The 22,771-nt window shown below is 57.4% G+C and overlaps 4 protein-coding genes across 6 annotated transcripts in view; 2 read left to right on the top strand and 2 right to left on the bottom strand.

Moving 5' to 3' along the window:
* The window catches only part of KASH5 (KASH domain containing 5), a 20,211-nt gene extending 17,242 nt beyond the window's left edge, over positions 1-2,969 (top strand). The window contains exons 10-13 of the mRNA XM_039878717.1: positions 300-345; positions 1,623-1,687; positions 1,773-1,892; positions 1,995-2,969. Of these exons, the coding sequence (XP_039734651.1) occupies positions 300-345; positions 1,623-1,687; positions 1,773-1,892; positions 1,995-2,136 (373 nt within the window). The 3' untranslated portion in view covers positions 2,137-2,969. The remainder of the gene's footprint in view (positions 1-299; positions 346-1,622; positions 1,688-1,772; positions 1,893-1,994) is intronic.
* A 62-nt stretch (positions 2,970-3,031) lies between these two features.
* On the top strand, positions 3,032-11,108 carry GFY (golgi associated olfactory signaling regulator). 3 transcript variants are annotated; one of them, XM_039878677.1, is made up of 7 exons: positions 3,032-3,854; positions 4,906-6,382; positions 7,649-7,813; positions 7,988-8,071; positions 8,754-9,954; positions 10,083-10,256; positions 10,738-11,108. In XM_039878677.1, exons 5-7 carry the CDS (start codon positions 8,775-8,777, stop codon positions 10,935-10,937), a joined length of 1,554 nt encoding a protein of 517 aa, XP_039734611.1. In that variant the 5' UTR covers positions 3,032-3,854; positions 4,906-6,382; positions 7,649-7,813; positions 7,988-8,071; positions 8,754-8,774; the 3' UTR covers positions 10,938-11,108. The 3 variants fall into 3 exon arrangements, with proteins under 3 accessions (XP_039734611.1, XP_039734610.1, XP_039734612.1); XM_039878676.1 differs by having other exon boundaries at positions 3,032-6,382; XM_039878678.1 differs by lacking the exon at positions 7,988-8,071 and having other exon boundaries at positions 3,032-6,382.
* On the bottom strand, positions 5,288-6,354 carry PTH2 (parathyroid hormone 2). Its single transcript, XM_039878683.1, has 2 exons — positions 6,233-6,354; positions 5,288-5,732 (listed from the first exon to the last, which is right to left on the bottom strand). Exons 1-2 carry the CDS (start codon positions 6,352-6,354, stop codon positions 5,558-5,560), a joined length of 297 nt encoding a protein of 98 aa, XP_039734617.1. The 3' UTR covers positions 5,288-5,557.
* Positions 11,109-11,244: 136 nt separating the features above from the next.
* Positions 11,245-21,334, bottom strand: SLC17A7 (solute carrier family 17 member 7). Its single transcript, XM_039878675.1, has 12 exons — positions 21,143-21,334; positions 17,130-17,382; positions 15,980-16,098; positions 15,614-15,728; positions 15,451-15,538; positions 15,185-15,271; positions 14,946-15,088; positions 14,189-14,338; positions 13,884-14,016; positions 13,178-13,288; positions 12,846-12,973; positions 11,245-12,638 (listed from the first exon to the last, which is right to left on the bottom strand). The coding sequence occupies exons 1-12, from the start codon at positions 21,202-21,204 to the stop codon at positions 12,345-12,347; spliced, it is 1,683 nt and encodes a 560-aa protein (XP_039734609.1). The 5' UTR covers positions 21,205-21,334; the 3' UTR covers positions 11,245-12,344.
* Between the last annotated feature and the right edge of the window lie 1,437 nt (positions 21,335-22,771).

Below are 22,771 nucleotides of genomic sequence, written 5' to 3'. Positions count from 1 at the left end.
CCCTGGTGTTCGAGGAGTGAGAGGGGTGAGGCCTCAGCTTCCGGCTGGAGCATCAGCTGGAAAAGTAGCAGATGAGAAAGCAAGTGAGATGAAGAGACTCTCTGACCCTTTCTGGGGTCACTGCCTTCTTTGAGTCTGGACCCCCAGGTCCATCTAGGGCTCCGGGACACCCCCCAGGTCCATCCATGGTGCCTGTTCCATGCTAAGACCTCAGCTTTAAAGGTTCCCCCAGCCCCTCGTCGGGCGAATGGGAGCCGGGCAGAGGAAAGGTACTCGCAGTGACGATGTTGTTGCCCCAGGTTGCCCAGAAGAGAAGACAAGGCGGAAGAGGAGACCCAGGTCATGGTAGGCAGTCCCTAGCATCCCTCCCCGGTCCCCATCCACGCCAGGCCTCGGAGGGGTTGATGTCATCGCAGCTCCTCTCCAGTTCCCACCCACACTCCCACTGCTCCTGAGCTGACAGAAAAATCGTTTGGCCAAGAGATAACAAGGCCCTCGCTGTAGCTAATGAGAGCCGATGGTGCTGTGGGGGGAGGCCTGCGGGCCAGTGGGCGGCCAGAATGTTCCCAGGGGACCCCCCCAAGCACACAGAGGTCTGCGGCCGCCACACCGCACAGACATGGCTACACCCCCGGATTACGAAAATGAATACGCACACGCTCCCACACACAGGAAGGGGCCGGGCCCTCCCCATCCAGCCTCAGAACTCCCCCAGGGCACAGCACCCATGACAACTCCCTTGCCCAGCTCCACACACATTGGGTCCTTTGCTCCTCAAACTGGCAGGTGATGCTCCCTATTCTCAGGTAAGGACAGGGAGGGAAGGATCTGTGGTGAGTGAGGAGCCTGCAGCCCTCAGCCAAGGACCGTGAGAACCCAAGTGCGCCAGGCTCTGTTCCATTCACCTGGGACCCCTTGGGGTTCATGCCACCCACGATGGTCTCTGTGAGAAGCCTGGCCCCAAAGCCCACCTCCTTCCTGCCACCCCACACCCCTTCCGTGGGGCCTGGGCCCCACCTCCAGTTCCTCACTGCTGGTTTGGTGATGCTCTTTACCCAGCTCCAGGGTGGGGATGATGGCTGAGGATCATGTCGTAAAGGGCCTGGTCCCATGCCTGACATAGCTGGCATGCAGTAGGTCGTGGTGGCAAGGGTGATGGCTAGGACTGGTGTCCCATTATTTTTTATTTTTTATTGTGTTTTTGTTGCCACTGGGTACTTCCAGAATCCAATGGAGGTAGAAATAATCATATCGAATATCTCGTAGTTATTGAGCACTCACTGCATGCCGGGCACTGTTCTGAGCACCCCCCCTTTTTTGCTTTTTACTGGCGTTCACTCAGTCTCCACTTCAGCCCTGTGAGGTGGGTACTGTCATCGTCCCTGTCCTGCGGGGAAAAGTGGGGCATGGCGAGATTGGTGACATGCCAAAGGACACACAGCTGAGGCTGGCAGAGCTGGGACCCCAACCCAGCAGTGTGTCTCAGGGAAGCTCATGTAATGAGCCACTCGCTGTGCTCCCCCCTCTTCCATGTGGTCGCTTCTGTCCAGTGAGCTGAACTGAGAGTGTCTCTCAACCCAGGACCCAGTGTCTCACATTCATCTTCTCCTTCGTCCTTCCAGGCCAAACTCCCCATCCCTCTGGGAGACTCTCACCCCAGAGACATTTCAGGAAGTTCTCCTGAGAGGTAACGGGATCCATGGGGACCGGGAGGGGACTCAAGGGCAGAGAAAAGCATCCAGTGCGATGACCTTGCCCTCCTTTCTCTCCAGCAGCCCTGCCAGCTCTGACCCGCAGCAAGCCCTGGTGCCTGTGGAGAAGGAGCTGGTCCCAGTCAGGAGGCCGGGCTGGGGCCAGCTCTGCCTGTGCCCCCTGCACCCCCAGCAGCTCAGGTGAGCCCCAAGCCTTCTCCCAAACCGGGGTGGTGGTCAGACATCAGGGCACACAGGCTCCCTTGGGCCCCGCCCTGAGCACTGTCTCACCGCCCCCACCAGGGTCACTCAGCACCCGCTGATTCCGGCACCAGTCTTGGGCCTGCTGCTGCTGCTGCTGCTCTTTATCCTGCTTCTGGGCCAGTCCCCACCCCCCACCTGGCCCCACCTCCAGCTCTGCTACCTCCAGCCCCCACCTGTGTGAGCCGTGCTCCCCACCCCTCAGCGCAATGTCTAGTTCAGTGAATTCCTCTTTCTACTGTCATTCCTATTGTTCTGGCACTGTTAACTGGGAGGACCCCAGTACCGGAACCCCAGATACTGTACTTCAGGATCCACACCCCTGTATGGGGTCTTTCTGTGAAGTCTCTTGGTTTTTTAATGTTGGCGACTATATTTCTTAACAATTGAAAAATGAGCCCAATAATGGATTAAGCACTAGGGGTTTATTTTCCTCACAAAACAAGCCTGGAGGAAAATGGCTGTGGGTCCACAGCTCAGAGTCTCTGCAGCCTCACGGTGAGCGTGCTATGATCCTATGTGATCTTCTTGGCCTTTCTCTCATGCTCAGGGGGTGGGGGGCATTTTAGCTTCGTACCTCATATCTTCTGAGAGAAGGGGATGTGTCCCTTCTGTTTTTATAAAGAAAAGTCGTCTTTATAAGTGGCCTTTGCAGAGCCAACAGCAGACCTGTGTTTATGTCTCATTGGCCAGACTGTTCGGTGTGACCACCCCAGCTGCAAAGGAGGCTGGGAGACTGAGCGCCTCTCCTGGTGGAAAGAGGGAAAAGGGATGTGGGCAAGAGATGTCCAATGGCCAGTGCAAATCAAATGGTCAGCAAGAAGTGGACCAGTGTACCATTTGTTCATTCAACAAATTTAATAATCACCTATTTGTCACAGCTAGCCCTTAGAGGAGAATGCTGTAGAGAAACAAGCCCTCCAATGCCAGGCAGAGAAATGTTGATTTTTCTCCCAAGGATGATGGGAGGTTTTATTGGTTGTTTTTGATTATTTATGTTTTTATTGAGCTGTAACTTACAGATAAATGGACAAATCTTAAGTATCAGCTGGATGAATTTTTGTAATGTAAACACTCATGAAATCAAAACCCGGTCAAGATATAGGACAGTTTCAGCATCACAGAGGCTTCCTTGGGAGGGACAAATTCACACCAATTTAAAGACAAATAGTGATAGAGGCAGCTGCAGGCTCTGTGCGAGCCCCAAAAAAGACACCTAATCCAGTCTGGGAGGCGAGAGGTTTCTTGCCTGATAAGTGACTTCTGTGTTTAGTTTTGAAAGATGGGTAGGGTTGGTTACAGTGAGCAGGGGCCAAAGAGGGTGTCACTCGCAGAGGAAGCAAAGTATGTCTGAAGACCAGGTGGTACGAAAGAGCCTCTGTGTCTGTAGAGCCACAGGCAGCACTGTGTTGCTGGGATTTAAAAAAAAAAAAATGATTTGGAACCAGGAAAGAATTTCAGGCTACAGAGTGGTGGAAAATAAGATGGAGAGGTGGGCAAGAGCTCACAAAGGGTTTTGAACACCAGCTTCAACTTTACCCTTAAGTGTCCAAGAAAGGCCTGTGAGCAGAGAAGGGACAGAATCAACTTCCGGTGGGGTGGGGGACAGACCTCTGAGCCTGTATAGAGAGGATGAACGGAGATGGGGAGAAAGCTGGGGCTGTGGTTCAGGTGGGAGGGGATGTGGTCTGAGCTGGGCCTGGTGCGTGGGTGGAGAGAAGGCAGAGCAGGAAGGGCGGAGCCAGGGACCCCACAGACTATGAAGGCGGGTGAAGAGGGAAGGGGCGAGGACGGCACCTGGGTCCGATCCAGTGACTGGTAGACTGTGGAGCCATTCCCAAGATGGAGAACCCATGAGAAGGAGTGGGTTTGGGGGAACGCTCTGAGCTCATTCGGGAGCAGGTAAGTGTCAGGGTTCCAGGAGGTGGCTGGAGCCCTGAGCGATGAGGGTCTGGCAATGGGGGTCTGGGTGTAATTGGCTGTAGATGGCGCTCAAAGCTATGGAGTTGCTGGAATTTCCTGGGGAGAGGGGAGGGAAGGGATTCTGGGCAGCATTTTGTGAAAAGGCCCAAACACCAGGCGGGGATCTAGGGAGGAAGTGGCGAATGGGAAGAGCACTGGCCAAGACCCGCTGCCGGGCCCTCCAGGGACGGGATTAGGCTCCTCACAGTGTTTAGGAAAGTGCCTGGCATAGAGCAACTGCTCGTAACATTATAGTCCCATTCCTCCATGGCAGTAGTGGAAAGGTTTAGACTTAGAAATGGCGGATTTGGGTTCCAGTTTTCCTTCTGACCTTTATTAAGGCTGGCAAGTTGGGGAAATTACTCCTGACTTTCAGAGTCTTGTTTCTTTATTTGTAAAATTTGGCCAGCTCTTGATGGCTTTGAGGACCACAGTTGTTCATTATTCAGTACGCCTCCGAAAATGCAAATTATCGGAAAGCCTGCCAATCACCTAGCGCCGGCTCCGCCCCCTTCCCGCTCGCGGCCTCGCCCAGCTCAACCACCTCTAGACCAATCGGTGCGCGATCCGCACGAACTGCGACCCCGCGCGCGCGATTCAAAGCCCTCGGCGTCTCGTTGGAAGTAGGTTGCCATAGTCACCATTGAGGGGCGGGGCCGAAGGGCTGTCGGAGCCTCCCGTGTCTCCTCGCCCCGCCCCATGCCTCCCGGAGCCTGGCGCCTGGTCCCCTCTCTCTTCCCGCCCCAACTTGCCGCCCCGATGGTATCCCAGGACGGGCGCGGTTGAAAAACTATGAAGAAACTGCTGGAGGCCCCTGCGAGAGAGAGGGACCCCTTTTCAATAAAAGCGTTTGGTTCGTGCCAGGCGATTCGCCGAAGTCCTCTCATAGCGTATGTGGTTTAATCCTCAAGTGAGGAAAAGGAGGCTCAGAGGTTAAGCCCTTTCCAATACCACACAGCTCGGCTTGGGCGAACCTGGTCTTTAATGGCAGGTGCATCTCACACCAGAGCCCCCGCTCTTCCCACTGCGCCCAGAGAGAAAGCGAGAAGCGATAAGAGAGTGGAAACGGAGAAATTCAGCGAAAATGAGATCTGGAAGAGAGACGGAGATCCAAAGGAAGAAAGAAAAGGAAGACAGGAAGGAGTCGGGAAGAGAAAGAACCGATTAAGAATGGAAGGAAGAATTGCAGAGGCCGAAAAAAGGGAGAGAGGAGACAGAGATTCCCAGGGGACCAGGAAGCCAGGAGGGTGAAAGACAAGTACAAAAACTCAGAGGACAGACATCCGGAGAGCGCCAGAGACCCAGAGGAGGCAGACACCTGGGACGTTACTGAGAACCAGAGAGATGGAGACAGAAACGGCGGTGGGGTGGGAGCAGAGACACAGGGACAGAGGCAGAGACTAAGGACAGGACAGATAGGGCGGGGGCGGGGGTAGAGCAGAAATCGAGCGGGGTAATAAATAAACGGAGGTAAAGGTGATTTTTTAAAGGAGAGACAAGAGAGGATTGAGGGGCGAGACGCCAGAGCAGCGGGTGCTGCGCCCGCCACGGTACCCCGTCCTCCCACTCGGCACACGCACGGGCGCAGGAAGGAGGCGCAGGCGGAAGCACAGCGGCGTCTTTATTAAAGTGCGCGCGGGCGCTCAGCGCGCGTCCAGCACCAGCAGCTTGTGCATGTACGAGTTCAGCCAGTGGCGGCGCTCGAGGGCGGCCAACATCCGCGCGCGCTCCCGAAAGGCCGCGTCGTCCGCCAGCGCCAAGCTGCGCGGCGATAGGCGGGTGGCCGGACCCGCCCAGGTCCCGCCCGGGGAGCCGAGGCTGTGGGCAGACGGAGAGACGCGGTTACCACGATTCCAGGCCCCCCGCCCGCCGCAGCCTGTCCTCCCCGTGCTCGAACTCGAAGCCCTGCTACTGCACGGTCTGCGGAGGGGCTCTCTGTCCCCGTCTCTCTTTCTCCGTGCGGGTCTCTCGGTTCACATTCGGAGCTCCCGGAGTACCGAGACCGAGTCTGACGCACTGGTCCGCCCCCAGCGCATGGCCTGGCACACCCCCAGAACCCAACGATCGTTGTTCAAGGGACGAATCCGTTTCTGCTTTGACTCCTTTCGAGTCTCTCGAGGCCTTTCTCAGAATCTTTTTGTTTCTCTTTATCTTACTGATTCCCCGTCCACCCCCATCTCTCCCCACCCCTAGCCTCTGTCCTCCTTTCTCTGGGTCTCTGTCCCCCTCTTTGAGTCTCTGTTCCCCCACCTTTTTGGGTCTCTTTCCACCTCTCTGAGTGCCCACCCCTCCCTGGGAGTCCTGGGCATTGCACGTACCTGAAAACCCTCGTGGGGGGTAGGGCGACGCCTGAAGCAGTGCCTACGCCCCAAGGCACGAGCAGCAGGAGCAGCAGCAGCAGCCGCACCCGGGAGCTCCCGGACACCTGGCGAGTCTCCATCACCTGTGGAGAGACAGGGAAGGGCTCGGTGAGGCCCATGTCCTGGCCCAGAACCCCAGACCCCAGAGTCCGCCCACCCCTGGTAGCTCGCAGGGCCCCCTACCGCGCAGTAGGCTCCTGCTGCGAGGCTGGCAGCCCCCTTATATCCCTTGCACAGCCCCCGCAGCTGGCAGTGACGCAGACCAGGGGGCTGGGGGCGCGGGGTCAGCTTCCCCCCAGGCTCATTAGGAGCCGCCAGCAGTAATGAGCTGGGGGTGGGGGCCCAGCGGCTGCTTTGGCGGCCACCAACTAATTGGGACCAGGAGCTGGGACCTGAGAAGAAGCGGGAGGGGGAGAGACAGACAGACGGAGAAGTGGACACAGGGGGTGTGTCAGAGGGATAAAAATAGAGACTGGCGGAGGGACCATCAGAGCAGAAACCAGAGGCACAGAGAAAAAGAGACACTGGAAAAGCGACAGAGAAGAGACCGATGGGGAGAAGCAGAGGCACAAAGAGATGAAGTAACCCCGAGAGGGAAGGACAGAGACAGAGTGACAGAGGAAAGGGAAGAGAAGAAGAAAGGGAGCAACCGAAGAAGAAAGAAAGGAAACGGAAGGAATAGAGAAAGGAAGGAAATTGACAAAGAGAGCCAGCTAGTGATGAGGGGAAAGGCTTAAAGGACAGAAAGAAATGGAAGGATAGCCAGCCTGGACAGAGACGCCCAAGGATGAATCCGGGCAGGCAGTAAACCAGAAAGAGAGTGCGAGGTAGAGACTGGGGAAAAACAAGAGAAAGCAAAGGGTATGTGTGGTGGTGGGTATGAAGGCAGGTAAAGTGACCGGCGAAATCAAGAAAGTCTCAGAGAGATGATGAAGAGGAGAGACAGACAGGACCCGGACCTATCCCTTGGATATGTCTAACTCTTCTTGGGGGTGGAGTTTTGGGGTGTTGCAAAGATAAGCTCCAAGCCCCACCCACCCTGGCTCTTAAGAGGGTGCTCTCTACACAGCGGGGGAGTTAGGCAAAGGTTGGGAAGTCCCAAAAGGCAGTAGCAATCTGGACCTCTGACTGGCAAGACATGAGAAGCTAGTTCCCTAGAGAGGAGGGGAACAGAGCCTGGGCTTCCTGGTCTAGGAATGTAGGGGACAGGGACAAGACTCCTGGCACTTGGACCCTTGGGCTGGGTATAGGAGAGAACGGAGGGCCCGGGCCTCTAGTTTCAAAGGGAAGATAGTTTGGTTGGGCCACGTCCCTCCAGCAGAGGATCCAGTCCCTAACTCCATAGACCATGCCTTTTATCTCTGTCCCTTTAAGAGCTTGTCGCTAGGCTCCCAGGATCCCCAGGGAGGGGGTCAGGTGCGTCACCTGCGCCCCTGGGACCCTACCTCCTGCAGCTCCGCCCAGAACCATTCTGCAGCATTCACCGACCTCTACATCCAGCTCTACTCACCTGCTGTTATCTTGGACACCACTGAACAGGTAAGAGACCCCCAGAGCCCCAAGTGACCCTGTCCCATCCAGGTATCCGCCCCCCACACCTGACCGCAGACCTAGGCATCTCTGCCCCAGATCAGTCCCTGAGACCTTGAAATCTAAGCTCCATCCTCAATAAACAGAGAGACCTGAGTCCCCCACAGCTCTCTCCTCCTGCAGGCTGAGGAATCCAGACCCTGGCACCCTGTCTCTGGAGGACCGGAGACTCAGAGTTCCAAGTCTCCTTCTCACTCAGGATCCAAGGTTTCAAGACTCCCATTTCCTTTCTCCTTTGTAACCCGGCTCCGCAAGCTTGGCTTTCTCAAAATTCTAGGCATCTGAACCTTCAGGCTTTTCCTCTCTAAAGAACCAGGACATTAGACCCGCAGTGCCCCCCACCCTCAGGGAGTCTAAACACCCAGCAGCCTCTTGCTCAGTACCCAGGAGTCTCCCTCCTCCCCCAGATCCAGGAGTTCTGGCCCCCAGCCCCCACTCGTTCCTCTGAGCCTCCTCTAGTGTAAACAACTGTCGAGTGAAGGTGTCCCCTTGGCCCTAGAAGAGGAAGGGATCCCGTGTCCTTTTGGACGTCTACACCTTCAGAAGTCCAAGTTAAGGAGTCTGGGAGCTTGGAGAGGTGTCATTTTTCCACAATTTTTCTGGGACCCTCTTGGGGAAACAGATAAGGCAATTAACTACGACTCCCAAGAAGCCCCGCGCCTGGTGTCCCTTAGCTACAGTGGCCACCGCCCCAGCCTTCAGGGAGTTGCAACTGAGTTCTCCTTTTCCTCACGCAAGTTGGGCGGGGGATGCGGTCTACCTGGGGACTAGTGGGCGGGGGCCTCCAGAAGTGGGCGGGGACTTTTGGGAGTGGGCGTGGCCTTTGGGAGTGGACTGGGGCTCTCAGGTGGCTTCCTGCCTTAACCCTTTCCTGCCTGCTCCCCCGCAGCTCTAGGCGCCTTCCAGAACCATGAAATCCTTCAGCCCCATCCCCTTCCTCCTCATCTTCCTCCTCGCCGGGCTTGGTTCCAAGGCTGCCCCTTCAGCCTCACCGCCTGCAGTGTCCGACGTCCCTGAGATGGGGTACCCCTCCCAAACCTCCCCTCATGCTATGGAAAATTCCACTCACGACCAGCCTAACCCAGAATCCCCTGGGATTGCTTCTCTTGAGCCTTCTAAGATGCCTCATGCGGTTTCCCCTGAACCCTCCTCTCATAATTTCACTGAGACCCCCAATCCTGACCTCCAAGAACTCCCACACTCAAAGTCTCCCGAGACCCCCAAAACTAACTCACTCAACACCTCAATATCAGAATCCCTGGAGACTCCAAAAATTAACCCCTCCCAAATGACACATTCAGAAACTTCTGAGAACCTCGAACATGACCCAACTGAAATTCCACACCAAGAATCCCCTGAAACCCCCAAACCTAATCCCTCCAAAACTTCACGCCCAGAATTTCCTGAGACCTCCAACCCTGGCCCTACCCAAACTCCACACCAAGACTCCCCAGAGGTTCCAAAACTTAACTCCACTGAAATCTCGCGTGGAGAAACCCTTGAGACCCCAAACCCTGACCCCACCAAGACCCTTCACCCCAAATCTCCAGAAACCCATGAGTCCGACACCACCGAGACTCCAAATTCTGAGTTCCCCCGGACCCTCCACTCTGAACCTACCAAAACTCCCCACTCAGAATCCCATGTAACCCACAACCCCCGCCCCACTGAAATCCCGCGAACAGAATTCCCCACAATCCACTACCGAGATGCAACAGAGATCCCCGTGGCCTCTGACCCTGGAACCTCCACTAGTCTTCACCCAGAAACGCCTGCACCCCTCAAGGACCGAGCTACTGCCCTAAGTGAGCTGCCCCTGAATATCGAACCAGAAACCCTTGTGGCCATCCAAGCTGGATTCCTTAAATTTCCCGCCTCAGACGCTCTTGGGACCATTGAGCCCAAGACCTCCCAGAACTCTAGCCTTAAAGGGCCAGACGCCCTTCTTCTCTCAGCCCGGATGGCGGGCCCCCCTGCTCCTCCAGGGCCCCCCAGTCAGCCAGCCCCTGCCACTCCACGGGCCCCCCAGCGGCGCAGCCGAGGTGAGAGAGTCAACACGATCATCGTGGTGGAAAGAGTGGAGAAGACGGGTGAGGCGCTGGGCCCCGGACTCCTGGGTCCGGGGTGGGGAGGGAGCTGAGGACGCGCGGCTAAGTCTGGGTGGCTAAGTCTGGGTGCTGAGCGTTTAGAATGCTCATTCTCCGGCCTCTTCCTTCAGGCGTGACCCTGGCGGGGCGCGCCCGGGGCGCAGTGGGCGGGGCCCTGTGCTTCTTCTTCGCTGGGATTGGGCTGCTGCTCGGCATTTTCCTGCTGTTGTGGTGTCTCTACCGCCGGGCGAGTCGACATCGGCCCTTCGCACACCACCGGCTGCCAAACGACGGAGATGAGCCGGGTGAGCGACCCTTACATTGCCCCCCCTCGAGTGCCAGCAAGTTTCTTTAACCTAGTTTCACCCGCCGCTTCGGGGCGCCCTGAGAGTCCCCCGTCTAAGGTCAACAGAAACCCTGACCCCTCCGTGGTCAAGTCCTGCCTCCCCCGCTTCCCGCCCTGCAAAAAACATTCTTTGAAATTCCAGACACGCACGTCCAGTGCCGCCCCCAGGCCAGCTGGGACTAGCCGCAGGCTCCCTACGAGCCCCGCCCCTCCCCTCGCCTGGTACCCTGTATTCTCCGCCCCCTCCACTTCAGGCCCCGCCCCTGTTGCGTGGCCGCCTCGTCCTCAAATCTATTCTGCGGACCTCCTCCTCTGATTTGAAAACCCAGCTCCAAAAGATGGTCGCATCCTCTGATCCGCCTCCTCTTTGGCCGGCGGCGCGGCAGAAGCGACAGGACCCTTGTCGGCCTGGGGATGACCTCGCCCTTTTGCTCCCACAGTCATACATTTGGACGCCCCGAAGGAGCCCTACGATCTCTACTTCTATGCGCCAGACGCCTGGGTCCCGTCACACATCGCCACCAAGCAGCCGCCGCCCACCCCCCCGCTGCCGCCAAAGCTGCCCCCGCCGCCCCGTGGGGGCCGCCCCCAGCGTCTGGAGCCGCTCTCCCCCGCCACGCTCCCCAACAACTTCGTGTGAGCCTGGCTCGGTCCCGCCGGACCTGCGCCATCCCCGGATGGAGGAGAAACCCAGAGGTCCAGTCCTCCAGACGCGCTTCGCTGCTTAGTGGTACTTTCGGATAGAGTCCAGCTCTCAGAGATTGCTTTAGCTGCGAGCGGAGGCCGAATAAATCACGTGTTCCCACTGTTAGACACCTCCTCCAGCCTGGGTCCTGGGGGAGGGGTGCTGGGGTCCTAGGATACCAGGTCTGAGGGAGGAGGAGGGGGCTGGGGGCTGGGACTCCTGTGACTTCCACCGCCAATAACCCAATGACGACGACTGGGTGTTTACATCAAAGCATTTTATGGGGACTGGGGCAGGACAGGATTTACAGTCACAGACACAGAGACACAAAGACACAACCCTGCCCTGGGAAAAACATCCCTCTCCCCCAGCCCCATTCCCTTTTCTGGGATTCTGTGACTTCTATATAGGTACCCCAAATTCTAAACTGAAAGAGGAGCATCTGAGGGGGGCAGGATCCCAGATTTGGAGTCATTTAGCCCCTGAGGGACACAACAAATGGCCACTGAGAAAATGAGGGTAGCTTGAAACCACCCAGGAGAATAAAGTGCAAGGAATTGTGGGAAGAGGGACATCTTGAAACCACCATGGGGAAGTTCAGTGGTGGTGGCTTCAAACCATTGAGTTGATGAACTTGAGCAGCCACTATTTAGACCTGAACACCACGTCAAAAAAAAGTGCATGGGGGTGGAGAGAGGCATTTTGATAAAACCGCCATTTTGGTTGTTTCCCTAAACGTTGCGCTAAGCTAGGGAGAAAGTCTCGGGGGATTTGGTGCTTCAGCAGAATCTGCTGGTGGAGGGAGGGGCGAAGAGGTGGGGGGAGCTTGAAACTGCCATTTTCCCTCGAAAACGCTGGTGAGAATCAATCTCTAGAGTGGAAGGGATGGACGATTGGTTAAATCAACCTGGAAAATGCAGAATAGAATCAGGAGAGACTTGAAACTACTAGAGGAAGACTTGAGTTTTCTGAAAGGAGACAGGGAGCTGAGGAATCTCAGGGTCCCTGGGGTTAAAGGAAAGGGCGGAGGAGCCTCAAAACCACGAGAGAGAGCGCGAGAGATTGAACGGTCCATTCGAACAGAGCCCTGAAAGGAGAGATTTGAAACCACTGAGGCAGAACAAATGGGGAAGGGAACCTGGAGGAGAATTTGGGTATCCTCGAAACTGCCAGTCTGCAGCTTCACTACCCCTGAGAGGCAATTGGGAAGGGAAGAGAATTGGACAGCACTGGGAACCAGGGAAAGTGCTTCTTAGGCCTGAGGCAAGACAGAGAGGACTGGGGTTCCTTGACACTGTCACTCAGGCCAGAGACGTGTGAAATGGAAGTCCTGGAAACTGCCATCCAGTGGGAGGCACATGATCAATAGTCCCGGACAGGGGGTGGGGGTCTTGGGGGCTGAACTGTGCTGTGCGTGGCCCCATAGGAGGGAGGGGGCGCAGGGGGTGCCCCAGGGGGCTCATCCTCATCCTCCATTTCACTTTCGTCACTGCCAGCCAGCTGGTCGTGGCCAACAAAGCCACACTTCTCTTCACTCATCTCCTCAGGCTCCGCCCACGGCTGCTTCTCTCCAGAAGCGAAGACCCCGTAGAAGATGACACCCCCATAGTGCACCAAGGAGGCAATTAGGAACACGTACTGCCACTCTTCCCGAGTCTGCAAGGGAACAACGGGGTGGTGAGATCGGAAGCCAGAGAAACCTGAGAGGGGGAGGGGAGGCCCAGAGACGGGGGACACAGGTCCAGAGAGACGATGATGAAACACCTAGAGAGGGCAGCGGTGGATCCCAGGGACAGCGACGCGTGTCAGGGAGGTACCATGCACAGATGTGGAGCGCCGGCGGGTCAGGGCAGGCGCACTGACCTTGTGCTTGGTCATCGCACCCACGATGATGGGGCACACCATGCCCGACAGCGTGCCCACGCCGTTGGAGATGCCCATAAGGATGCTGGCGTAGCGCGGGGCGATGTCCAGGTGGTTCACGTTGAACCCTGGCGAGGAGAGCCAGGAGGCGTCACACCCGAATCTCCCTCCAGTGACTTCTCTGAGACGCCCTTGCCCGCCCTCCTACCGCCCCGCTCCCCGCTGCTCTTTCTAGTCCACCTTTTGCGTGCCGGGGAGGTCCCCTTCCTGAGCCCGGAAGTTCCCCACAGCGCTGTCCAGAGTCCCCCAAGCTGCAGATCCGCGCTTCTCACCAGAGATGGCGAAGCCGCTGAAGCCCACGGCGAGGACCAGGAAGGAGATGGCCACGCCCTTGGAGTGCGAGTAGCCGACCACCAACAGCAGCGTGGCTTCCATGCCGAAGCCTGCAGAAGCCGCCTCATCTGAGCGCCGGCCGCCCCTCGCCGCCTCTCCAGACCTCATCCCGCCCCGGACTCCCTCTGTCCGCTCCACGCCTGTCCCTGGTTGGGCCCCCATTCCGCCCTCGCCCGTCCTGATCTCCCCAACCTCACGACTAGGCCACGCCCTGAGGACGCAGGGTCCAGGCCGCACCCCTGAAACTTCACTCCTTTCGTTCTGTTATTTATTAGGCAGGACGCCGCCCAGAGAGACCCTCGTCTCCCCCGGTCCCCGCCTCGCGGCCCCTGTTCATCACCTACCTCCCGTCCTCTCCGCCCAGCCTGTGTTGGCCCCGCCCTTCCAGACCCAACTTGGTGTCGCCTCTGCTCCACCTTGATAATCTATCACACATACTCCCCGCCTACGCCTCGGACGGCCACCTAAGATTCTGCTGGGTTCAGCCAGGTCCGGCCTCGCCCTGCCTCCACCTTTCTGGACACGCCCGGACACGCCCTCTGATGATCCATACGCCCTCCCACGATTCCGCCCCCTTGGTCGCCCAACCGCGCTCTGGCCCCGCCCAAGCTGTCCCAGGCTAGGTCTAGGCCCCGCCCCACTCACCCCCACAGTTCATCAATTTGCGCACGTTGGTGGTGGACATGATACGGCGGCTCCTAAGGAAGTCAGCGATTTGGCCGCCGATGGGCACGATGATGGTCATGACCAGGTGCGGCAACGCTGACACCAGGCCCACCTGCGCAGGTGGGAGTACGCGGCGGGGGTTCAGGGGCCTCCGGGCCGACGTCTCCAACCGGTTCGTGCACCACCGGCTCCTCCTTGGCTCTCGTTCCAAGCCCGTGGGACCCAGGCCCCGCTCCTTCCCCCTCACCCCGCCGCGCCCCCTGCCCTCCCCTCCTGGGCCCAACCTTGCTGATCTCAAAGCCGAACACTTCTTCGAAGTAGGCGGGCTGGGAGATAAGGAGCAGGTAGAACGTCCAACTGCGACAGAAGTTGGCCACGATGATGGCGTAGACTGGCATCGACGTGAAGAAGCGCCTCCAGGGTGTGTTAAACTTCTGCGAGGGGCGAAAGATGGAGCCGCTAAGACGAACCAGGGCCGGGCACGTGGTGTTTCTTCAGAGACCCCACTTAAGTCCCGCAGAGACCCACGTCTCCCAACCTCACTATAACATCCAGAGCCCCAGGGGAACCGCCCTGACTATGTCTCCGTTGGGGACTCTGGGATCCTAGCCTCACGGTGACACTTCAGGGATGCAGGGGGTCCTGACTCTACAGTGGCCTCTCAGGTTTGCACGTGTCCGGACCCGACGATTACCCTCAGAGACCCATAAATGTGGGCCTAGGAGTCTCTCTGCACTCAATTACAACCCCTAAATCTAGCCTCGCTCACCCCAAGATCTAAGCAAAACCCCCACACTCCAATCCCGCTTCTGCTGATTTAACCACGCCCACCAGTGGCTCCGCCCACCTGGAACCCCAGTTCTCCCCCCACGCTTTGCCCGCCTCCCCAGCCTCGCCCACTTTGTTGTCCACCCTGTCTCTCTGAGGAACCCACCACGACCTACACGCTGTGCGGGTTCGAAGCCCCCTTTTCTCCTGCCTGCCTGCCTGGATATCTCCCCTCGTCCCACAAGCCCCCGCCCCGCAGGCTTGGGCCCGGACCGTGAGGGGGTTCATGAGTTTGGCGCTCTCGCCGATGGCTTCCTCAATGTACTTGCGCTCCTCCTCTGAAATGCTGGGGTGCAGCGCTGGGGACTCATAGGAGACAAGCAGCCAGAACAGGTACCAGAAGATCCCGAAGCTGCCTGAGGGGGGGAGTTAAGGGGAGGGATGGAAGTGAGGTGACGACCGGCCTCGTTCCGCCCCAGCGCCCCCCAGACCCAGGCGTCCGGGCCCCTCACCATAGACGTAGAACACAGAGCTCCATCCTGAGTACTGCACCAGGACCCCGGCGAGAGGCATCGCGACCACCGCCCCAGCATAGGAACCTAAAGGGGAGGATTTGGGATGGAGAACAAACCTTTCTACCCTCAGATCCAGGAGTGCGGACCCCCAGCCCCCGCCCTTCAGGGACACAAGTACAAGCCCCTCCCCGCACAGATATATCGGTCCAGGTCCCCCTTCTCTCTCAGACCCACAAATCTAGATCCCAGCCCCTTCCTCTCACCGCAAAAGGCTGTCGTCGCCAGGCGACTTCGCTCTAAGGGTGGGGCCCATTTGCTCCAGATCCCGTGGCAAGCGGGGTACGTGACCCCCTAGGGAGAAGAAAGCCAAAGTCAACGAGAAGAGCGGAGTCAGAAGGGGGCGGGTCGGAGGGGGCGGGGCTTTACCTCTACCAACCCCTGCAGGATCCTCACGAAGATGACGCAGCCATAGTGGACACGGGCAGCCGAGGGGATCAGCATGTTTAGAGTGGACGTAGCCACAATAGCAAAGCCGAAAACCCTGATGGGAAGAGTTTGAAGAAAGGGTTCAACTATCCCGCCGTGGATTCTGCTCTTTCCACCCACAGCAGAACCCCATTTCCCAGAACCCCCGACTCCACCTTCTCTGTGACTCCTACCTTCCCCAATCACAAACCCCACCTTTCTCTAAGATCGCCCCGACCCCTCCCATTTCCCAGTCAGCCCCAAATGCCAGCCCACCTAACTCCACCCATGCACCGTTGTCCCGCCCATCTCGAGCCCCCACCCTACCTGTTAGCTGCGAATTTTTGGCAGATAAATCCTCCGGGAATCTGGGTGACAATGTAGCCCCAGAAAAAGGAGCCGTGTATGAGGCCGACAGTCTCTGGATCCCAGTTGAACTGAGCTTTCTGTGGGCCAAAAGGCACATCAAACCGGCCGCCTGCCTCAGGCTCTGCCCCTCCGCCAGTCACTACCCACGGACTTAGTCCTTTGGCCAATCAGACACAAGGAAACCCTCTCGAGCCCGAACACCTGTTAATCAGAGCCCGAGCCATCCCTCGGTCCAGCCGAACTACCCTAGCAACCGAGCCCCTTTGCTGCCTAGGCACCTCTCTTCCTGCTTCCTTGCCCCCGTGCCCCTTCTCTGAACGTCCAGGGGCCCATATATGGGGGTGAGGATTCTTTCTCTATTTCAACCAATTTAGGGACTGTTTGCAGAGTGACCCGGATGGGTTCTAGTCAGGGACAAGAAGTAGACAAAGGGATGGGCTTGACTGGAAGGGAGCGAGGGGTGGTGTAGGCCACAGCCATAATCAGAACTTTTTTCCCCCCTGAGACAGAGTTACGGCCTACACTAAAATTAAAATAGGGAGAAAGTCTGACGTGAGGCGGGGCTTTAGGTAAATGGCCAGAGCAGAGGACGCAAGAGTTAGTAGCGGCAGAATTCCAGAAAAGCCAGAATCGAAATTCAGGGATGAACAGGGAATATAGTCAGGGATACTGTAATAACTATGTATAGCGCCAGGCGGGTACTAGACTAATCAGGGGAATCACCTCGTAAATTATATAAATGTCCAATCACTATGCTGTACATCTGAAACTAGTTTCAAACAATCTTTAAGGTCAAAAAATGAATCGCAGGGCACTTTTTCCAGTGTATCTGAAATCTCAGAACAATAGCAATAAAAAAGACTATTGATATTTGCATAATGAAAGAAAATTTAGGGAGGAACCCGCTGTGGGACTGGGATAAAATAGATGTGACACGGGACAAAATCTAAAGGAGAGGGCTTCATTTACATCGGGGCGGGGCTTAGGAAGGGGCGATTCCGGGGGCGAGGTCAGAGGTGAGGGGGCGGTACAGATGGGCGGGGGCTGCGCCTGGGCGGGCGTGACGTCATCGGGGCGGGGCAGTACGGCGGCTCCCGCCCTGAGCTACCTGCACCACCACGTGGCCCCCGCGGTGGGTCGTGCTGTTGTTGACCATGGAAACGATGGCCACGCCCAGGTTGCAGCGGATGCCGAAGCTGATGCAGAAGCCTAGACCGCTCATGATGGCGATAATGTAGCGGCGAGGGAGGCCAAAGCAGGTGCAGTCCACCACCGGCGGTTCCCGGGTCTGCGTCGTGACCGGGCGCCCGTCGGCACTCAGCTCCAGCGTCTCTGCACCCTCCTGCCGCTTCTCCAGAAGGCTGCGGGGCGGCAAGAGTCAAAGACTGGGTGGTCCAGGGCCCTGGCCCCCTCCTCCCTGTGACACAGGAGTCCAGGGCAAAACCTCCTGCTAGAAAAAGACCCAGGATTCTAACTAGGCCGGCACGCCCTTCTTCCTTCCCCCGGACACCAGCCCTCATCTCCCCAGGATTCCGGACCCCATCCGCATCTCCCTCAGACCAGGAATTCTACGCCCCCCGCCTCCGCTGAGGTCTTCGGTTCCCTTCTCCCCAGCCCTGTCATCTCTAGATTCCAGACTATCCTTTGTGATCCAAGAGCCTGTACCCCTAGCCCCCATCCCAAGGCCCAGGGACTTTCCAGCCCCCTCGCCCAGATACGAGTCTATTCGAGGAAGCAAAAGGCGCTAAGGAGATGCTTCAGCAAAGGTGTCAAAAGAACAGATGCTTCTCAGCCACGTCTGCTATATATACCGACCCCCCTCCTTCCTTGCCCCCACGAGGCATGCCCTTCCCCGCTTCCAGGCCCCAGGTGTGGAGCTGACATCCAGCTGATTCCATTCAGCCACCAGAAGCCCATTCCTAGGGACGTGGGGGTGGGGACATGCCCAGAGCCCTGGAATCCAGCAGCCTAGTCCGACATCCCAGGGGAACCTCGAGTTCAGGCTGTCAGCCTAGGGGATAGGGAGGGAGAGTGGCGGGTGGTGTCCTGGCAAGGGACAGATGGCCTTGGTAGGGGGATTGGCTCGGTCCCCAGTGAGGCTCTCGCCCCCGCCCATCCTGGATCAGGGATTGACTCTGTGATGATGGATAGGGTACTCGGAGAGCTGCTTCAAACCCAGAGAGAAGCTGCAGGGAGAGGGAGGTGTCCCGAGACAGGTGTGGAAAGGCCCGAAAGGAGGTGGGCAGAGGCTGAGATGGGGGGTCGGAGACACAGAAGGAAGAGAGAGATCCCTAGTGACAGGGACAGAGACCCAGGGGAGAGGACACGAGGGGACCCAGAGAACCGAGAGAGAGACAGAGCGACTAGGAGGCTGCGAAGAGACAGGCTGGGACACGACGTGTGAGGTGCGGCTCCTGTCTGAGGCGGGTAAGCAGCCAGAGGATCGGGCTGGATCCCAGGAAGGGGCTAGAACAGATGGAGGCGAGGGAGCCTGGGACGGGGGAGGAAAGAACAGCAGATTTGGTTGGGTGGGGGCGGAGGAGGCATGGTAGATGAATCAGCCGCCCCCCTCCCCATCCTAGAACTTAAAAAGAAGGAATGTTGGAGAAACAGGGGAGAAAAAGACTGGGAGCTGCACAGAACCCCTGGGGATGAAGAATGAGATGTTGCGGGGGGGGGGATTGGTTCAGAGACCCGGGGAGGGGGATGGAAGCCCCCAGAATGACAGTCCCCTCCCATCAGAACATGTCAGCCAGTGAAATTAGACTTTGACCCGGGTTGATATCAGATGCTATTTGACCCTGAAACTCAAGATGTGATTGCAGCCCCTGAAATTTGATATTTATTGTTAATCTTAGACATGTCAGATTTCTGCCCAAGGCTTTCTAAATGGGAGGAGTCTCAGTATCTCATGTCTATGAAATGGGGGCAAGAGTAGGAGTTACAAAGAGGGAACTGCGAGGGGATACTGATCATTTCAGGACGAGAGCACCCGGGCAGCGGAGATGAAGGTGCCCCCCGATGCTTTTCAGAGGACAAGAACGAGGAGGGGAAACTCCCCTCCCAGGACGCCTGGAACTCGGGTCTGGAGACCTGGTGATGAGGAAAAGCAGGACTTAGCAGGCAGATATCACTGGATCTCTGTTTCTGCTTCTCTCCGATCCTCTGTCCCCCACGTCACTGTCTCCATACGCCCCTTTGCTTCTCTCTTTCTCTCCCCATTGTACAACGAAGGAAACCGAGGCTCAGGGAGCGGAAGTAGCATATCTAAGGTCGCTCACGAGAACAGCGATGGGGCCTGATGACCTCCTGGCCCCAGCATCGCCTTGCCCGAGGCCTGGCTCTCAGAAAGGAGGCACTTTGGCTCCTGTGTCTCCTGCATTCCCCTCCCCTACGTCCTTGTCCCAAGTCACCTGGTTTACCGTCTGTTTCCTGGTCTAAGGGAGTTCTCCACCCACTCTAGCATCATTCCTCTCGAGGAAAATCTGCAGCCTCCACCCCAGGCTTGCGAAGGGGCTGACCTGGGTTTCAAAGATGGCGCTGGTGCTCACTCACCCACTGATTCCTCCCCCTCCTCAAACTGAGCCTCAGTTTCCCCAGCTTTGCGTAGAGAATTAAATAGAATTAGAGTGATGTGTCCAATACAGGGCATTTCGCCTCTCTCCAGCCGTTACAGTGAACCCCAGGATTCAGATGCAAATGTCTTCTCAGATTGGATTCTTTGGTGACTGTCCTGGCTGGAGCTCTGGGGTCTCTAGGGGCCCGTGAGGCAGTTTGGAGAGGTGAGAGTCAGGCAGAGACAGACCCAGAGAAACCCAGACACAGATGAGAAGCTGAGAAGCAGAGACTGAGGAAGGGGGCCTAAGGAACACATCCCTCCCTCGCCACCCCCCCATCCCAGCCTGCTTCATCCGCACGTCTCTCTCCCTTCTCCTGACTTCGCACTGATGTATTTTGAGAAACTCGTGAAAGGAGGCGAGAAAAAGAGTGGGGAGGGGCTGGAAGATTGGGAAAAGCAGGGGTGAGGTTATCTCAGCGTCGCCCCCCCCTCCCCCTCCCTGCTCCATCCTCCTGCCCCCTCCCTCCGTCCAGCCTTAGTCCTATCTTTCATGTTTCTAGAGGGCGGGGTGACTTTGGAGCTAGAAGGTGATCTGCAGCGAGCAGGACTCATGTTGGACTTAGAGAAGGACTCGCACGGCCTTGTGAGATGGATGGAGTGTCAACTAAAGATGGGGTCCAGGGCTGCGGGCGACCGGGACGGGGTCTGAGGGAAAAGCAATAATCTCCTCCCGCACTGTGGCCAGATATTTTTAGGCTCTCCGCAGCTGAGTAATTTCTCTGACTTGGAGCCAAGGCTTGGGGTTGGGGGTGAAAGACAGGAGGGAGGTGTCTAGATTGCCCTAGGGACACCCAGGTCACTGGAGTCATCTCCCTGGCTGGAAGTCCCTTTTAGCTCTAGCCAGTATCCTTTCGGAGGCCTGATTTTTGGTCCTCAACTCCCTTCTCCCCTCAGAGACCCAGGACATCATGGCTTCTTCCTCCCAGCTTAACTCTCCTCAAGGACAAGGACCAATGGGCCCCAATCCGCTTTAGCTTCAGATTAACGCTCTGAGCGACTGAAACTGAGAAAAGATACAGTGATGGAGAGACCCAGGGATAAAAACCCAAAGAGAGGGGACAGAGACCCAAAAGGAGAGAGTCAGAGACCCAGAGAGGGAGAGACAGGGACCCCAAGAGAGGTTGATAGAGATCTAGTGAGAGCAATGGCCAGAGAATCAGAGAGAGGGGGACAGAGGTCCGGAGAAAGGAGGCAGAGGGAAGATAGGTGGACAGCCAGAAGTGGGGCGTGGGGTCAGAGACCCAGAGAGAGGCGGGCTTACGGTCCCAGAGAAAAGGGTAGAGCCCGGAGCGGTGTGGGGCGAAGAAAAATAAACGAGATGATGGACCCCATCGAGCCAGGGAGAGCGGCGCCGTCGGAGGCGGAGGGAGAAAACTGGACAGATGGGGGGATCCCCATCCACGGGTATCGCCCGTCCACCTGTCTGTCCGCACCCAGGTGGGAATAAGCATCCTCCTCGCACCCTCGTGCTCCTCTCCCCGCAAGACCCCCACCACGCTCACCGGTGCAGCCTCCCGAGGGTGCGACCCGCTAGCTTCCGAAACTCCTCCTGGCGGAACTCCATGGTGGCTGACCCTGCTGCCGGTGCCCCCCGCCGATCCCCCCGCCCGCGGGCCCGGGCGGCCGCGTCCGGGTTCCCGGGGTCCGCCCCGGCCCGGCCGGCCCCGCAGCTCCGCTCGGGGGGGAAAGAGGCTGCGAGTGCGGGCTGCCTAGAGGCTGTCACTAGAGAATAAGGAGGAGGTTATTTCCATCTGGCTGACTCCTCCTACTTTTTTAGCAGCCTCTGCCTCTGCTGGAGCCTTGTCTCTGCTCCTCCCAGCCTTTGATAGTTTCCCCTGGGCTCTGAATTTTCTTCTCCTTCTCCACAGGTTGCCCCTCCAGTCTCCTCCCCATTGAGAAGTCCCAGGTTCCATCCTCCTCCCTGTCTATCCTAGGATTTTCTCCCTCCCTGAGTTCTTCTTTTTCCCTATCATCTGAGATGAGCCTCCCCCCTCTCTACGCCAGTTCTCCCTTTCTATTTTCCTCTATTTCTCTCCTTCCTTTTTGATCTGCTTTCCTTTCTTGAGTTTTTCTTCTGAGTTATTACTGTCCTGTTTATCCTCTTCCATTTCTCAGGTTCTCTCCATGCTCCAACATTCCCAGTTCCTGGATTCTAAATCCCCTCATCTCTGTCATCTCAGTTCTAACTTTTCTATTCTTGTCTAGAGAGTCTTTTATCGGAATTCTTTTCCCTAATTCTGCACCTCTAATTTGCTTTTCGAATTTTTTCCTTGAACTAGCTTTTCCATTGCTTTTAGCGAATTTATCCATCCACTTGTTTCATTTTTTCCTCTCGACCGTGACACTTCTTCAGTTCTCCTTCTCTTGGGTGCAATTCCCCTCTCTTCCAGTTCCTTCATCTGTTTCTTCCTGTCTGAGTTCCATCCCCAGACAGGGCCATTGGTTCCCCAGTCGCCAAGGCCAGGACGACATTTTTCCCCACTCCTGGAAATCTGTCCGCTTTGCAGACTGTCCCCACTTTCTGAGTTCTATTCTGCCTCCTCCGTTCGAGTGTTTCTTGTCCTTCCGGGATTCCCACCCACCCCCCCACCCCCCCACCTGCTGGTTCTTACTTCCACCCCCTGAATTCCAGCCCCGTCCCCTCTGGGGCTGAACGTAAAATCTTTCCGCCGTCTACCCCGCTCCTTTCTCCAGACCAGCCTCTCTCCGAACCCTGAGTTCACCTCCAGATCCAGTCCCCAGGAGGGCGCTCCCTTCCCCACCTCCTCCCTGCGTCGGGCCACAAATGCATTCGAGATTAAATTTTCATGATGTGGCAGAGGACCGCCAGGGGGTGGGAGGAACCGCCGGCGTGGAGGGTGGCCCCCGTCACCGCCCGCCGCAGCCTCTCGCCTAGCTTTGTCTCGCTGGGTCTCTGGGTCTCACAATTTTGCCTGTGTTTGAGAAACCCCCGGGTGTCCAGGGAGGAGGGGGCTCGGGGCCGGAACGCTGGGTCTCAGGGAGCAGGAGCCCGCAGAGCCGTGCACACGCGCCACCGTGTGGCGGCAGAATCCCCCGCCCGGGTGCGGAGGCGGCGGCCGCGGCTCCCGGCCAGGTGCGAAGGTGCAGCAGATGGTGAAGAGGAGGGAGTG

The sequence above is a fragment of the Pteropus medius genome, unplaced genomic scaffold, assembly GCF_902729225.1.
Source record: "Pteropus medius unplaced genomic scaffold, Ma_sr-lr_union100, whole genome shotgun sequence".
Taxonomy (NCBI): domain Eukaryota; kingdom Metazoa; phylum Chordata; class Mammalia; order Chiroptera; family Pteropodidae; genus Pteropus; species Pteropus medius.
The sequence above is the reverse complement of the archived record's forward strand: the minus strand, read 5'-3'. Positions and strand labels throughout refer to the sequence as shown.

Excerpts from the sequence above, each read along its gene's own strand:
- PTH2 (XM_039878683.1), bottom strand. The coding sequence starts at position 6,354 with ATGGAGACTCGCCAGGTGTCCGGGAGCTCCCGGGTGCGGCTGCTGCTG. Across the intron at positions 5,733-6,232 it reads CCCCCCACGAGGGTTTTCAG|CCTCGGCTCCCCGGGCGGGA; the intron begins GTACGTGCAATG and ends GTCTGCCCACAG.
- SLC17A7 (XM_039878675.1), bottom strand. The coding sequence starts at position 21,204 with ATGGAGTTCCGCCAGGAGGAGTTTCGGAAGCTAGCGGGTCGCACCCTC. Across the intron at positions 15,729-15,979 it reads CAAAAATTCGCAGCTAACAG|GGTTTTCGGCTTTGCTATTG; the intron begins GTAGGGTGGGGG and ends TCTTCCCATCAG. Across the intron at positions 13,289-13,883 it reads CAAATTGATGAACTGTGGGG|GCTTCGGCATGGAAGCCACG; the intron begins GTGAGTGGGGCG and ends CGGCTTCTGCAG.
- GFY (XM_039878677.1), top strand. The coding sequence starts at position 8,775 with ATGAAATCCTTCAGCCCCATCCCCTTCCTCCTCATCTTCCTCCTCGCC. Across the intron at positions 9,955-10,082 it reads GGAAAGAGTGGAGAAGACGG|GCGTGACCCTGGCGGGGCGC; the intron begins GTGAGGCGCTGG and ends CTCTTCCTTCAG. Across the intron at positions 10,257-10,737 it reads AAACGACGGAGATGAGCCGG|TCATACATTTGGACGCCCCG; the intron begins GTGAGCGACCCT and ends TTGCTCCCACAG.